General features: G+C 42.0%; 1 protein-coding gene across 1 annotated transcript in view; it reads right to left on the bottom strand.

Moving 5' to 3' along the window:
• OTOF (otoferlin) overlaps positions 1–16,360 on the bottom strand; it is a 263,931-nt gene that overhangs the window by 165,883 nt on the left and 81,688 nt on the right. The window contains exon 3 of the mRNA XM_070734905.1: positions 4,700–4,788. Coding sequence (XP_070591006.1) covers positions 4,700–4,788 — 89 coding nt within the window. The remainder of the gene's footprint in view (positions 1–4,699; positions 4,789–16,360) is intronic.

Raw genomic sequence — 16,360 nt, 5'->3', positions numbered from 1 at the left:
AATAAATAAATAAATAAATAAATAAATAATTACCATCATTCTGTAAACACATTCTTATTGTCTATTTAAGATTTGGATCGCTCTTCTGCCCAGTGTCTGACAAAAATGTTTGTTATGCTTCAACACTTCAACAAAGCTACTGTAATAGGGATTTTTTTTAAAAAAAACCTCTGATTCTGGTAATTAAAGCTGCAAAACATGGACTGCAATAATTAGGATGATCACTAGGTTGCAGCAAAGAGATGCAGATAATTCTCTTTCCTGTCATCGAGTTGGTTGGTTGGATTTTTTGCAGCTAAAATGTGGCACCCCCACTGTATTAAAAAAAAATGTTACACTTATAATTTATGGTTAAAAAAAATTATCTTGCCAGGCTCCCAGCTGGAGTCACATGAGACTTTATTTCTGGACTAACATACATTGCTGAAGTGTGGGTTTGAACTCCAAATTAGCTTTGAAGCACACTTGATCTTTGAAGAGAGACTTCTAATCAGCAATTCTGACCCATCTGCACAATGTTCCCATCTAGAATTTGTCTGTTCACCAGTACGCACACTTTATGATACATTTTAATTTCCAAGGTTTACCCTGAGATTAGAAAGCAAGGAATCTTTTGCATTCAATCTACATAATGCTTAAAAAAATAATCCAGCACTTTGCACTTTAACAGTGCAAAGATAAGAATAAGTTCCAACCAAACCAGAAGACAATTTTTTTAAAAAAGGAACAGACAGGTGTCAAAAACTGAAGGTTTTTTTTTAACAGGCCCAATATGCCATAATATTTATAACTCTCACGCAAAAATATCTCTTAATATTTCATTGTTTGAGATTGAGGCACAGCTTGGTGGATTTGAACATAATAATAACAGAGTTGGAAGGGACCTTGGAGGTCTTCTAGTCCAACCCCCTACTTAGGGGGGAAACCCTACACTACTTCAGACAGATGGTTATCCAACATCTTCTTAAAAACTTCTAGGGTTGGAGTATTCACAACTTCTGGAGGCAAGCTGTTCCACTGGTCAATTGTTCTTTTCCCCCCTTAGTTCTAAGTTGCTTCTCTCCTTGATTAGATTCTACCATAAGGCATCAGCAACTACTTAAAAGTCTGGAAACAATCAGGTATGAAATGCTCCTGGTTCACTCGTGCCTGTCCTTTGTAGGAGAACTGGGCACGAAGGGAGCACAAGCCTTCACCCACCTGCCCGGTCACCACCATTTGGATTCTTTTACCCTCTGCTCATACACAGGAGGCTTTGAGCATGTGCAGAGGGTAAAAGAACCCAAATGGTGGCATCCTGGCAGGTGGGTGGAGCCTCATTCTCCCTTCGCGACTGGCTCTCCTACAACCGGCAGGCACGAACGAATTAGGAGCCTTTCACCCCTGGAAACAATGTCTGATTGATTTGGGGAAGCTGTTAGAGAATTCAGAATACAAGTCCTGTGCCCTCTTCTATCTATCTATCTATCTATCTATCTATCTATCTATCTATCTATCTATCTATCTATCTATCTATCATCTATCTATCAATCTATCTATCTATCTATCTATCTATCTATCTATCTATCTATCTATCTATCTTTTTATTATTTATGTTTATTTAATTTAATTATATATCTGTGCTGCCCAACTTCCTAGGGACTCACAGCAGCTCACAGCAAAAATAATCATGGATCAATATAAAAACATTTCAATTCAAAATAACTGCAGCCATCCATACATTCATGGGCTGACCTCGCTTGTAAACCACCACCACCCCAAGGTCAATAGCTCCAGGCCTGTTGGAAAAGCCAGGTCTTTTCAGTTTTCCAAAAGGCCAATAAGGTGGGGGAAGTGCGGATCTTAGAAGGTAGCTGATTCCAGAGAGTCGGGGCCATCACAGAGAAGGCCATCCCCGTGGACCCACCAGCCAACACTGTTTAGCTGACAGGACCCGAAGAAGACCAACTCTGTGGCATCTAACTGGTTTCTGGGAGATATGTGGTAGATGGCGGTCTTGAAGATAGTCTGGTCTGAAGCCATATAGGGCTTTAAAGGTAATAACCAACACCTTGAATTGTGACTGGAGACCAATAGAATGCCAGTGCTGTTCCCGAACAATTGGTGTATTGGTGGGTGTATCTGAGCACACCCACCACAGCTCACAAAGCTGCATTCTAGACCAACTGTAGTCTCCGAACACTCTTCAAGGGTAGCCCCATGTAGAGCACATTGCAATAATGGCTCTATGGCTACAGTACTCTGCTATTCCTTCATTGGTAATTTTATTCACAAAAAATCCAAATATTAAAACAAACATGTGCAAATTGTATGCAAATTGACACAGTAATTTGAGGAGTATACCCAAACTTATTACAGTCAATTTAGCCAATACAACAGCTTATAAGCACAATAAGATCTGTGGTAATGAATAGACCACAAAGCACTTTGAATTATGATAACTATTGATAATGAGAATCTTTTTTACCTGCTGTTCTTTTTACAGTATATTACTAATACGATTTTCACTAGCAATTAATATAATTTAAAATAAAATAACTGTAATGATAGATGGCGTACCAAGCAAGACTTCTGACTGTCCAACTTCGAACTGTGTTGGTTATCACCTATAAAGCCCTTCATGGCACCGGACCAGGGTATCTATGAGACCGCCTTCTGCCGCACAAATCCCAGCGACCGGTTAGGTCCCACAGAGTGGGCCTACTCCAGGTCCCGTCAACAAAACAATGTCGTTTGGCGGGGCCCAGGGGAAGAGCCTTCTCTGTGGTGGCCCCGGCCCTCTGGAACCAACTCCCCCCGGAGATTAGAATTGCCCCCACCTTCCTTGCCTTTCGTAAACTTCTTAAAACCCATCTCTGTCGTCAAGCGTGGGGGAACTGAGACATCTCCCCCTGCCTATGTAGTTCCAGTGCATGATATGACTGTATGTATGTTTTTTTATATTGGGGTTCCTTGCTTTTAGATTTTTAAATGTATAATTGTTATTTTAGATTTTAATTATTAGATTTGTCAATATATATTGTTTTTGTCACTGTTGTGACCCGCCCCGAGTGTGCGGAGAGGGGCGGCATACAAATCTAATAAATAATAATAATCTAATTAATAATAATAATAATAATAATAATAATAATAATAATAATAATAATAGATTGCAGTCTTCTGTTTGGCTTCAAATAATCTCACCTATTTTATTGGCTTGACTATAACCCATTGATAAAATTCATGCTTGGTACATAGGCAGAAAGTCTCAGGTTTTAAGTCTTCAATCCATTATATCACAAGTTAAAAGTACCAGGCGGTAATGAATATTTCTACTTTGAAAACCATTACCACTAAGTTAAATAATTGCACACAGATAAGATACTAGCACTTATGCTGTGCAATTAGCTTGGAGATCTGAGAAAAAATGGAACCGAAAACTTAAAAGCAAGCAAAATATATATTATACGATTGAAATATCAATTTTAACATCCGGACTTAAAAAAAAAAAAAATAGAACAGGATGTATCACTCCCAGAAGTCTTCAAGTCCTTCACTTTTTAAATTAACTTTGGGAACAGGGAGCTACTTTTTAAACCATGTCAGTTCCTTTTATGGACCCATAAAAGCTACAGACTCTTCGTGTCACCATAATCACGGCTGTGCAAGCCCATAACGTGTGCCTTTTGTTGTAGACTGATGCTTCAAATATAATTATACCCTTTTCACAATCCTTAAAGGGTTCATTGTAGCAGTTTAGCTTTATTTTTCAGAACTGCTTGAATTCAAACCAAGAAATAAGTTTAAGGTAGATTTGGAAGTACTTGGATAAAGACCCTACTGAAACGAGGAGAAAAATAAGGGTCTACATTTAGGCAAGAAAAACCAGATGCACAGGTATAGAATAAGTGGTACTGGTTCAATAGTAGTAACTGTGAGAGTAATCTTGAAGTCCTAATGGACCATCACTTAAATATGAGCCAGCATACAAATCAAACAAACAAACAAACAAACAAATAAATAAATAAATAAATAAATACAAACAAACAAACAAACAAACAAGATAAACTTCCACGAGACTAAATCAGCACGCTGCTCTTTTTATCTGTAGCACTAATTACAGCAGCCCCTCCCAACCACAGGTGGTCTCACTTATCTCCTGTAATAATCCTTCAGTTGTTCTCTCCTATGCATCACTCTACGCATGTGTGGGTCTGTCATAAGTTCTTGTTCAGAATCCAGGGATGATAAGGATGATTGATCTCCTCCTGGGCTGTCTGCCAAACTCCCCTCTTCCCTGCCACTCACGCTTCCTTCTTCAGAGGAGACTTCGTTGGGAGATTCTATCGGGAGCAAAACAGGCCTGCAGCATATGGATGTTTCCCCCACATCCATGTCCACATTCCTTGGAGCAGGAGCTGGGCCAGAGCCAACCACAACAATCACTGTATAATATCTTGGTAAGACTACATTTGGAATATTGCATAGAGTTTTAATTGCCACAATACAGAAAAAGATGTTTAGACTCTAGAAAGAGTGCAGAGATAAAGAATCTGTCTTCCTACTTCTCTTAAAGAAGAGTGTTGTGAAATAAATAAGTCTAATGTTTATGGGTACAAAATCCTGAAAATATTAGAATGGCTTTCGTCAATCACTTTTCTAAGATAAACCAAAGAAAACAGATTCAAATGTGTCCTAGTTGTCATTATGCACCACTTACCTGTTGGAGAAGACCTTGCTGTAGTTAAACACCTGAATCTCCAGCATCTCATTGACATCAATGCAGCTTGCGATGGGCCATCGGAATGTCTACAAAAATATTGGGAGACAACAAGAAGACAATTGGCATGCTAAGACACATTTCTTGGATATTCAAGGTACTTATTTCATTTCTCATCACCATATATATGTTGCTCTTCTATAAAAGTACAAATAAAATATATCACTTAGAGTTTACTAATTGGAATTACTATTAAATCAAATATTAAATTACTATTAAATTATTTAATTAAATTCTAGTTATCATGAGAAATGGCTCTCAAAAATTAGTAGCATTCAACGCTGTAGGGTTTCTTTTCTCCAAAAAAGATCTTATGGGAATTCTTCAAAATAATAAAAAAATGTTTGGGTTTGCCTAGAAGTCACATAATCATCAGAGATTATGAATATCCATCATTGAGAAGAACCCTATGTTTTTCTGAATTGTTGGACCGTTATCATGAACCCGAGAAACCTCAATAGTAAAGAATATAAGAAACTGACTTTATTGAGGAGTTAGTTTTAAATATTGTAATTTTTTACACATATTTTTGTTAAGACTATAATTAGTCTAGATTAATAGATGTTAACTGTTTCTGTTTGGTTGTTAGTTTAATTGTCACATATGCTAGAAACGTGCCACTGGAATTCCTTAAAACATTTAATTATCTGGTGGGGAAAAAGATGACATACTACATGGATTGTTCTTACAGTTTTTTTCAGCATGCCATACACTAATTGACAATTTTCTTTCACACAAACTCCACTTTCTACTCACAAGGCATTTTCCATTTCAGCAAGGAAAAGGACACTGTGTTGCTCCTTTTCAGGGTGTAATTTTAAAAAATGCATTTTTGAACACAGTCTTTTCAAGAGATACAGCATGTGGTCAATTAACAAATAAACAATATATAATTATTATTATAATAGAAGGGAAGGTTGAGCATTGTTAGCTGTCTTCAAATACCCAAAGAGCTGTCTTACTGTACAGTATTCTTCAACTTATTCTCATTTCCTCCAGAAGGTAAGCCTCAAACTAATGGGATGGGATTTTAAGGCTGTAGATCAGATACTAGGAAGAACAATGTCAATTAGTAGAATAGTTACTTTATGCAACAATTTCTTCCATTTTGTTGAAGCTTTTAAATAGAGACTGTAAAGTTGTTTATTAGAAATGGTGTGGTGAATCCTGCAGTGTGGCAGGTGTTGTGGTTAGCTCTGGCCCAGCTCCTGCCCCAAGGACTGTGGATGTGGGGGAGACATCCATATGCTGCAAGCCTGTTTTGCCCCTGGTGGAATCTGCTGATGAAGGCTCCTCTGACCAAGAAGACATGAGTGACAGGGAGGAGGAGAGTGGGGCAGACAGCTCAGAAGGAGATCAATTATCTAGCTCCTCCTTGGATTTAGAAGAAGAGTTAATGATACAGCCACGCATGCGGAGAGCTATGCATAGGCAACAACAACTGAGAGATTATTATCAAAGAAAATGAGGCCACCTGTGGTTGGGTGGGGCTGTGGTAATTAGTGAGGCTGCTATAAATAGCAGCCTGTGGGTTTGGCCATTGTGGAGGATTATTTGATCATTGTGTTTCGTGACTGCTTTACTGACTTTGACCTTTTTTGTGCTGATTTTTCCCGGCTTTGAAACTAAACCAGGGCAAAGTGTGTTTCACTTTGTGAAAGAAGAAGGACTGTGAATTGCCTCACAGTTGCAAGCTAAGTATCACAGAACTGATAAGGGACTTGTACAAATTACCAGTTTGTTTGGAGACGAGTGCTCTTTGCTATACCAAAAGAGGGCTTGGTTTAAGTGAATTTTCATTATAAAGTACATTGTTTTGAATTTTCAAACGTGTGTGTGTCTGAAATTTGTACCTGTGAATTTTTGGGAGAAGTCTACCAGAGAGCCCGACAGAACAGCAGGAATTGAACTTGAAGACCCTTTTCAATTCTATGATTCTATATGACCCTACGACAGTCCTCATAAATTTGAAAACAAATAAAATAGCCCTTCCTGGCACACAGGCTTATTCAGCTGTTTGATTTATTATTATAGTTTTACGATATCTTTCTGTTAAAAGTCAATGGGGCTTTAAAGCAAACAATTAAAAGACAACGAGACTATAAACCAATAAATAAGCAGGGTTAAAAACAATGCCAGAAGCAATCACATCAAAATGAATACTCATCACAATGTAAGAGGTTGGATGCAATAGTATTGTGATCAGGGACAACCTTCCAAGAAAGAGGTTTTACAAGCAGGATATAGAAGCCCTACTTCTGTTAACATTGACCTTGCTCAGACGATAAAGGTATCCAACAGGCTTCCATATAATTCTGTCTCATCCTTCAGATCAAACGGTGCTTTTCACTCTCTGTCTGAATGATGGCTGGGAATGAGAGCACTATAATTCAATTAATTTGGGCAGCACCTTGTTAGACGCTGCTGAGTGTATGGGTAGGTGGGAGAAGATGCTCTTGTTGGAAAACAATTCATCTGATTGAGGGGTTCAAAAAGCAATACCTATTGTTGTGGTTGGCTCTGGCCCAGCTCCTGCCCCAGGGAATGGGGAGGTGGATGCAGGGGAAAATTCAACATGTCACAGGCCTGTGTTGTTGCCGACAGAATCAGTTCAGAGTTTAGTTTCCTCGGACGAAGAAGAAGGTGGGAGTGACTCGGCAGAGGGGGGCTTGGCACACAGCCCAGGCAGTCAATCTCCCTTATCTTCCATTGATTCAGATGATGACGTTTTGGACCCACGCAAGCGCAGAATTATGCGTAGAAGAGACCAAGTAAGAACATATTACAGGAAATAAGGGAGGCCACCTGTGTTTGGGTGGGGCTCCAGTAATTAGGGCTGCTGCTATAAATAGCAGCATGTGGGTTTGGCTGTTGTGGAAGAATATCTGATCGCAGTTCATCAGGAATCCTGTGGTTTCTGGACTTGGTTGCTTTGGGACGAGTGCTCTTTGCAATACAAAAAGAGTGCTTTGTTTATTTTGAATTTTGTGATAAAGAACATTGTTTTGAATTTTCAAACGTGTGTGTGTCTGAAATTTGTACCCTTGAATTTTCGGGAGGCTCCTATCAGAGAGCCTGGCAGAACACCTATATAGACTGCAAAGTTACAACCTTGTATTTGGATTATTTGTTATGAGGAGGGTCTTTCAATCATCATTTTATAAACTGTTTGCACTTCCTCTTTCATAACACAGGTATTTAGTATGGGCGTATTGACTGTTAAATCAAGTACTTTTGAAGAGTGTTCGGAAACTGCAAATTGTGCAGAATGCAGCCACGCGAGCAGTCACAGGCTTGCCCAGATATGCACATATCTCTCCAACACTCTGAAGACGGCACTGGCTGCCAATTGATTTCCAGATGCAATTCAAAGTGTTGGTTATGACCTATAAAGCCCTACATGGAATTGGGCCAGAATACCTGTGGGACCACCTTCTGCCGCATGAATCCCAGCGACCGGTAAGTAGTGATGGGCGAACCCAACGGTGTTCGGGTTCAGCAAGTTCGGACGAACTTTACGCAAAATTCGGCCGAACCTAAACTGAACCCGAACTCGAACCCGAACAGGGAATCCCTCCCATGAAGAGATTCCGGGGGCGGAGCTTTGACATCACCTGCAGGTTGCTAAGGATGTCAAGGTGATCACTTCTTGGATTCCAAAGCTTCGAACGCCGAACACGATCCCGAACTTTGCCCAAAGTTTGAAAAAATTTCGGGTTCGTTTTCGGCATGCTGAACACTGCAAAATTTGGTATGGGCCCAAATTGTGTGGGTTCGGTTCGCCCATCACTACCGGTAAGGTCCCACAGAGTCGGCCTTCTCCAGGTCCCGTCAACTAGACAATGCCGTTTGGTGGGGCCTAGGGCAAGAGCCTTCTCTCTGCGGGCCCCAGCCCTCTGGAATCAACTCCCCCCATATTGTCCCCACCCTCCTCACCTATGGCAAGAGTCTTAAGACTCATTTATGCTGCCAGGCTTGAAGCCACTAGACTCTTGCCCCCTTGCCAATGAATGTGTTTAGAGAAAGTTGATTGAATGGGAATGATTGTTTTTTATGGTTTTTCTGAGGTTTTTTAGATTTTATATTTAATTAATTGGATTTAAGATATTATACATTGTTCTATTATATGTTGTAAGCTGCCTCAAGTCCTCGGAGAGGAGCAGCATAAAAATTCAATTAAGAAATTAAATAATAAATAAATAAATCACACTGGGCAACATGCAGGGGGAAAGAGTGGAGTGGGGGGAGGGCGGGAGGGAGGGAGAGAGAAAGAGAGAGAGAGAGATTGACTCAAAACTAGTGATGGACGAACCCAACAGTGTTCGGGTTCGGCAAGTTCGAATGAACTTTATGCAAAATTCAGCCGAACCCGAACCGAACTCGAACCCGAACCCGAACGAGGAATCCCACCAAGAGATTCCGGGGGTGGAGCTTTGATGTCACATATACCGGCAGGTTGCTAAGAATGCCATGGAATCCAGGAAGCAACCTGCCAGTGATGTCAAGGCTCCGCCCCCGGAATCTCTTCATGGGAGGGATTCCCCAACTCCTTCAAAGGGAGGTCTTCACGTAAAAATAAACATTGCTATTTTTACGTGAAAGGACACCTCAGCGGCGCTGCAAGCAAAGGGCAGTCCTTTCACGTAAAAATAAACATGTTTATTTTTACGTGATAGGACCTCCCTTTGCTTGCGGTCCCTTTGCTTGCGGTACGGACCCAAATAGTGTGGGTTCGGTTCACCCATCACTATTCAGAACAATATCCGCACAGTGTCTGCTTTAAATTCAATTCCTAGTCCTTCCTACAACATGCATAAGAGGTCTCACTTGTATTGCTTTGAGAAAGGTCCAAAATCAATATCTATCAGGATCTAGATTTTGCTGTTTTGTTTAAGGATAACAGTTAGTGTGAAAGACTCTCAGCAGGTGGCAGCAGCTGGCCAACTTTGTCTTGGAAGCTAAACATAAACTATCCAGCAGGAAATCTTAAGATCACAGGCTGGCTGAGAAATAAAAAAAAAACATTCCAAAGGAAGGCAATGTCGAACTCCTTAAATGTTTTTGTCAAGAAAACAACATGGGTTCTTTGTAGTCTTGTATTGCAGCTCAACAATGGGGCTTTAAATGGAAAAGACGTTCCCCTGCCTGGATTTGGCAAAGCATCTGCAGGTTGAAGGAAATAAGCAAGTAAAAATGTAGCACGTGCAAAAAGTTGAGTTCATAGGATTTTAAGGAAAAGCCAGGAAGACAAAAAGCATTTGAAATCGCCAGGCATGGGGGAACTGAGACACCTCCTCCAGGCTTTTTATATTTTATGTTTGGTATGCGTGTGTTGCATGGTTTTTAATTTATGGGTTTTTAAAAAAAAAAAAAATATTAGATTTGTTTCATTGTAATATTGTTATTATTGTTGTTGTGAGCCACCCCAAGTCTTCGGAGTGGGGCGGCATGCAAATCTAATAAATTATTATTATTATTATTATTATTATTATTATTATTATTATTATTATTATTATATACTACAGAGGCAGGACAAAGATGAGTAGGCCAATGATCTTGAACCGGAAGAAAGCAAGTTCTTACATTCTAGCGGGTGTAAGATTCCTGCCTCTAATAATTGTATGAACATGCACTGGCAAATTTTTACAAGCCATTATTGTCATTAACTCTTTTTAAAAATACACTATATATATTTTCATTGTATCGTTTTGGTCTTATTCTAAGCCTTCTGTAGAAAAGCCCAGATTGTTCTTTATCTATTCAGATAAATAAAAAACTTTTTTTTAAAAAAATTGTAAATTAATTTAAATAAATTAATAATGTAAATAAAATAAATAAATAAAATATTTTAAATAAAATAAAATAATTTAATAAATTAATTTAATTTGCAGAAAAAAAACAATTGCTGCCAACCTGCCTTCCATTGAGGACCTGTATAATGCACGAGTCAAAAAGAGGGCGGGGAAAATATCTACTGACCCCTGGCATCCTAGACACAAACTGTTTCAACTCCTACCCTCAAAGTGTCGCTACAGAGCACTGCACACCAAGACAACTAGACACAAGAACAGTTTTTTCCTGAACGCCATCACTCTGCTAAACAAATAATTCCCTCAACACTGTCAAACTATTTACTAAGTCTGCACTACTATTACTACTAGTTTTTTTCTTATCATTCCTAGCACCCATTTCCTGCCACTTATGACTTTATGACTGTAACTTGTTGCTTGTATCCTTAAGATTTTAAATTATTGATTATTTCCTGATTGCTTATTTGACCCCTATGAAAATCATTAAGTGTTGCACCTCATGATTCTTGACAAATGTATCTTTTTCTTTTATGTACACTGAGAGCATTTGCACCAAAGACAAATTCCTTGTTTGTCCAATCACACTTGGCCAATAAAGAATTCTATTCTATTCTATTCTATTCTATTCCATTCCATTCCATTCCATTCCATATCATATTGGCACAGGCTGGTGAAAACCAATTCTGAAGGTTCCTATGGTTTTCACCTAATTAAAAGTAAAAGTTTTCTGCCTTCCCCAATCAGTCACATGGTCCCATCAAGATGCTGTCTGGTTGCCTGGTAACTTTACTCCTCCTCTCTCCGACTACCTTGGTTCTCAGGAGAAAATATTTTGTTTTGGCTACAAAACCCCAGCTATCTCTATTCCCCCTTCCCTATCCCTCAGCTTCAATGGGGCAACACTGAAGCCTCAAAATGACATCGATTAGGTCAGCTTTAGGGCTAATACACTGATGACTTCCACAGGGATCTCCCTGCACTTGTGACCATAATAACTATCGAAGTGGATTATGCTGAGAGAGAAGAACCAGCTCAACAGTCAAAAAGTGGGGAGGAAGTGGAAAAAAATTAAGGGTGGGCACCAATCAGGTGGCGGCTCTGGTGTAAGGCCGGAGCCAGGGAATCACATGTTCCCCAACCCGATCGAAGTGGGCGGGAAGCGGGTGGTGGCTCCAAGGCAAAGGCGGAGCCAGGGATTCACACATTCCCCAACCCAGCCAAGGCAGGCGGCTGCTCTGGGGCCTTGGGTAATGAAGCATCCCTGGGGCCCCAGCCCCTGCTGCCCGGACAGGGGGAATGCAGTGGGGTAGTGAAAATGGAGCTCCACCCCAGAGCACCCAATTTGCACTGAAAGATGTTGAAAGAAAATGCAGGACATCCTGCATAAGCCACACCCACAGTGTGATAGTAAAAACATTGTTAGTCCTTCACTGCTCAGCCACCAACCCAAGACAAAGGGCGAGTGGGTAGAATGTATTGCTTACCTTTGGTGAGCTGAGTAGGCATCAGCAAACTGACTGGTAAGGCACTTAGCTTTGCTGCATGGCGAAGGCAACTTATATAGGGTGGGTGGGGCGAGCATTAGCGGCCGGGCAGGAAAAGCAAGCATTAAGCTGGCAGGTGGGGCAAGTAGGTGGGTGGGGCGACCAAGCGGCATCCGAGTGACTGGACCAACCAGAAGTTGCTACCGGTTCAGCAACCCAGGCCAAATTCCCAATACTGGTTTGCCTGAATCAGTGCAAACTAGCTGAACACCATATTTGATATACAGTGATCCCCCGATCATTGCGAGGGTTCCGTTCCAGGACCCCTAGCAATGATCGGGTTTTCACGAAGTAGCGCTGCGGAAGTAAAAACACCATCTGCGCATGCGCAGATGGTGTTTTTACTTCCGCCGCAGCAGCGAGGACCCAAAGATTGGGGTTTCCCCACCGCCCATGCAAACTCCTCGCTGCCGCTCGCCCGCCCTTCGCCCGCCCACGCCGTTCGCTCGCGCCGCTTCCCAGCTGAGTCCTGAAGCCAATTCGCTTCAGGACTCAGCTGGGAAGCGGCGTGAGCGAACGGCTTGGGCGGGCGAAGGGCGGGCGCGCGCGGCGGGCGCGCGGGCAGGCAGGCGGCGGACAAGCCGTTCACTCGCGCCGCTTCCCAGCTGAGTCCTGAAGCCAATTCGCTTCAGGACTCAGCTGGGAAGCGGCGCGAGCGAACGGCGTGGGTGGGCGAAGGGCGGGAGCGCGGCGGGAGCGCGGGCAGGCAGGCGGCGGACAAGCCGCTTGCTCGCGCCGCTCGCTCGCGCCGCTTCCCAGCTGAGTCCTGAAGCCAATTCGCTTCAGGACTCAGCTGGGAAGCGGCGCGAGCGAACGGCGTGGGCGGGCGAAGGGCGGGCGAGCGGCAGCGAGGAGTTTGCGTGGGCGGTGGGGAAACTCCTCGCTGATGCCCGCCGCTCGCCCTCCCGCCAGCAAGAGGGGGAAGACCCAGGGAAGCCGCCCAGCAGCTGATCTGCCCGGCGCCATCTACGCATGCGTGGCCATAAAAAAAGGGCGCGCATGCGCAGATGGTGTTTTGACTTCCGGGTTGAAAAATAGCGATTTAGCCCATTCGCAATGATCGGGATCGCGATACCCAGGGGATCACTGTACTCTTCTCTAACCTATTCACATTCAATTGTGTTTGACTGTAATTCCCTAATCCATAGGCAGTATGGGAATTGAAATCTAACCATCTACAACTCATTGACTGGGGGTATTTTAAAACATTGCTATTTTTAAACTGAGCTGGCATTGAGGACTGAGAAGTGATTTCATTCACAATGTAATTCACCCATTGTGCTATGTCATGGATTATGTAACTTTTTTAATAGATTAGATTAGATTAGATTAGATTAGATTAATTGGATTTATATGCCGCCCCTCTCCGCAAAGTCGGGGCAGCTAATGTCTAATGGATAAACCTCAGTTGGTTAAGTTTGTACCACATAGTCATAAGGCCACTGCTTACCAGCTTTGATGGTGGATTCATAATGACAAGATCTAACCATGTTATAGATTAATGCTGTTTGTGAATCCAGCCATTATGAGTTTTAATATCTTCGCCAGTAGCAAGGAATGCCAGAAATCATTAAACAAACAAAAAAGCAAAGATAACTTTAAAATAAAATCAGTTTGCTTTATATCAGTGATGGCGAACCTATAGCATGGGTGCCACAGCTGGCACATGGAACCATATCTGCTGGCATGCGAGCTGTTGCCCTAGCTCAGCTCCAACGTGCTCGTGTGTACTGGTCAGCAGATTTTTGGCTTGCACAGATGCTCTGGAAGGGTATTTTTGGCTTTCAGAGAGTCTCTGGGGGAGTCGGGGAGGGCATTTTTACCTTCCCCGGCTCCAGGGAAGCCTTTGGAGCCTGGGGAGGATGAAACATGAGTCTAGTGGGCCCCCCAGAAGTTGGGAAACAGGCCGTTTCCAGCCTCTAGGAGGCGGGGGAAGCTGTTTTCGCCCTCCCAAGGCATTAAATTATGGATGTGGGCATTCACACATGCGCGATAGCACACGCCCTTACTTTTTCGGTACCCAAGGGAAAAAGGTTTGCCATCAAAAGAACATTGAGCTGAAATGCTTGCAAATAGTAGAAGTTTCAGTTGTCTGTTAAGTTAGGCAGTCTGGTAATTAAAACATCTCAACCAGCAAGGATGCTTTGGATCAGGGGATTTTATGTATAATTGTTAAAAGAAAAAGTAAAGGTTAAATTCCTGCATCAAAATAATCTAAATTATTGGCAAAAAAATTTTTTCACAGTTCTTCTGGAACAAAGCAAATAATGTACTGTATAAGAAACAGAGTGTTGGTTTCCATGGCTATTTATTGGTGAAATGATGCTATTTATATAACAGGATATATTTTACTAAAATCTGGAATGTGCTAAATAGTTTCCAACATGAAGAGGCAGAGAAATAAGAACAGGAGCTGTATAAGGACAAGGTTTGATATTTGTTTAACATATGCTTTCTAAGTTGGTGGAATTATCAACCATAGTCTTATCTGATTAATTGGTAGTTGCACTTTTAATAAATTCAGCATGTAGCAAAATTACTCTTTTCAAGGCAAATTGTCTACTCTGACAGCCAGAACAGGGTATCTAAAATATTACAGCGTATTTATTCGAAGTTCAATAGTGTAACAGTACGATTACCCAGGATAAACGTATGCTAATCCTGTCATTGAGGATACCGCTTATAAGTGCTATGTGCTTAGAGCTCAAAGCATTTTTAAAGGCCCCAGACCCACCCACTTTACAGTCTGTTTCTGTTGTTCCCCTCTGGGAGGAGGTTTCAAAGTATTTCTAGCAGGACTACCAGATTCTGTAACAGCTTTGTTCCCTATGCTATGCCATCCATCTGGTAAACTCGCAAGTTTTGGGGTTTTTTGCCGTATACATGTATGCATCTGAACTACACTGTGCTGTTTCTCCATGTGGTGTAATAGATGTGGGTACATGCATAATTTTGCATTTATTTATTTACTTACTTACTTACTTACTTACTTACTTACTTACTTACTTACTTACTTACTTACTTACTTACTTACTTACTTACTTACTTATTTTGACATGTTTATGTAGTGTAGATTAGAAGCGGAGACTCTTTGAGAGGTGTATGCAATGAAATTTCATTTTAATTAATATAGACCCATTAGTGTATATGAGGAAACTATCTCTGGCAAAAAAAATAAAAAAACCCAGAGAGAAAACAACTAATTGTGTGAACTATTCTTTGCAATTTTTTTGCAAATGAGATTATTCTAATTCTAAAGCAGGGGTGTTAAACTCAAGGCCTGCGGGCAGGGGTGGGCAGGAGGGAGGATGGGGTGAAACACAGTTCCACCGGTGGAAATGAAGATGCATGCGCATCTGCATATTTTATTATTTATTATTTGGATTTGTATGCCGCCCCTCTCCGAAGACTCGGGGCGGCTCACAACAAGTGAAAAAACAATCCAATACATAATCCAATTAATTAAAATATTAAAAGTTAAAAAAAACCCCTATACTAACATACACACACACAAGCATACCATGTATAAATTCAGCGGGCCCAGGGGGAGATGTTTAGTTTCCCCATGCCTGACGGCAAAGGTGGGTTTTGAGAAGTTTACGGAAGGCAGGAAGAGTAGGGGCAGTTCTGATCTCCGGGGGGAGTTGGTTCCAGAGAGTCGGTGCCACCACAGAGAAGGCTCTCACCCTGGGGCCTGCCAACCGACATTGTTTAGTTGACGGGACCCGGAGGAGGCCCACTCTGTGGGACCTAATCGGTTGCTGGGATTCGTGCGGCAGAAGGCGGTCTCGGAGATATTCTGGTCCGATGCCATGAAGGTCTTTAAAGGTCATAACCAACACTTTGAATTGCGACCGGAAACTGATCGGCAGCCAATGCAGACTGCGGAGTGATGGTGAAACATGGGCATACCTAGGAAAGCCCATGACTGCTCTCGCAGCTGCATTCTGCACGATCTGAAGTTTCCGAACACTTTTCAAAGGTAGCCCCATGTAGAGAGCATTACAGTAGTCGAACCTCGAGGTGATGAGGGCATGAGTGACTGTGAGCAATGAGTCCCGGTCCAGATAGGGCCGCAACTGGTGCACCAGGCGAACCTGGGCAAACGCCCCCCTCGCCACAGCTGAGAGATGGTTTTCTAATGTGAGCTGTGGATTGAGGAGGACGCCCAAGTTGCGGACCCTCTCTGAGGGGGTCAATAATTTCCCCCCCCAGGGTAATGGACGGACAGATGGAATTGTCCTTGG

Source organism: Erythrolamprus reginae, chromosome 1 (genome assembly GCF_031021105.1).
Source record: "Erythrolamprus reginae isolate rEryReg1 chromosome 1, rEryReg1.hap1, whole genome shotgun sequence".
Taxonomy (NCBI): Eukaryota; Metazoa; Chordata; class Lepidosauria; order Squamata; family Dipsadidae; genus Erythrolamprus; species Erythrolamprus reginae.
This window is presented reverse-complemented; position numbering and strand designations above follow the sequence as displayed.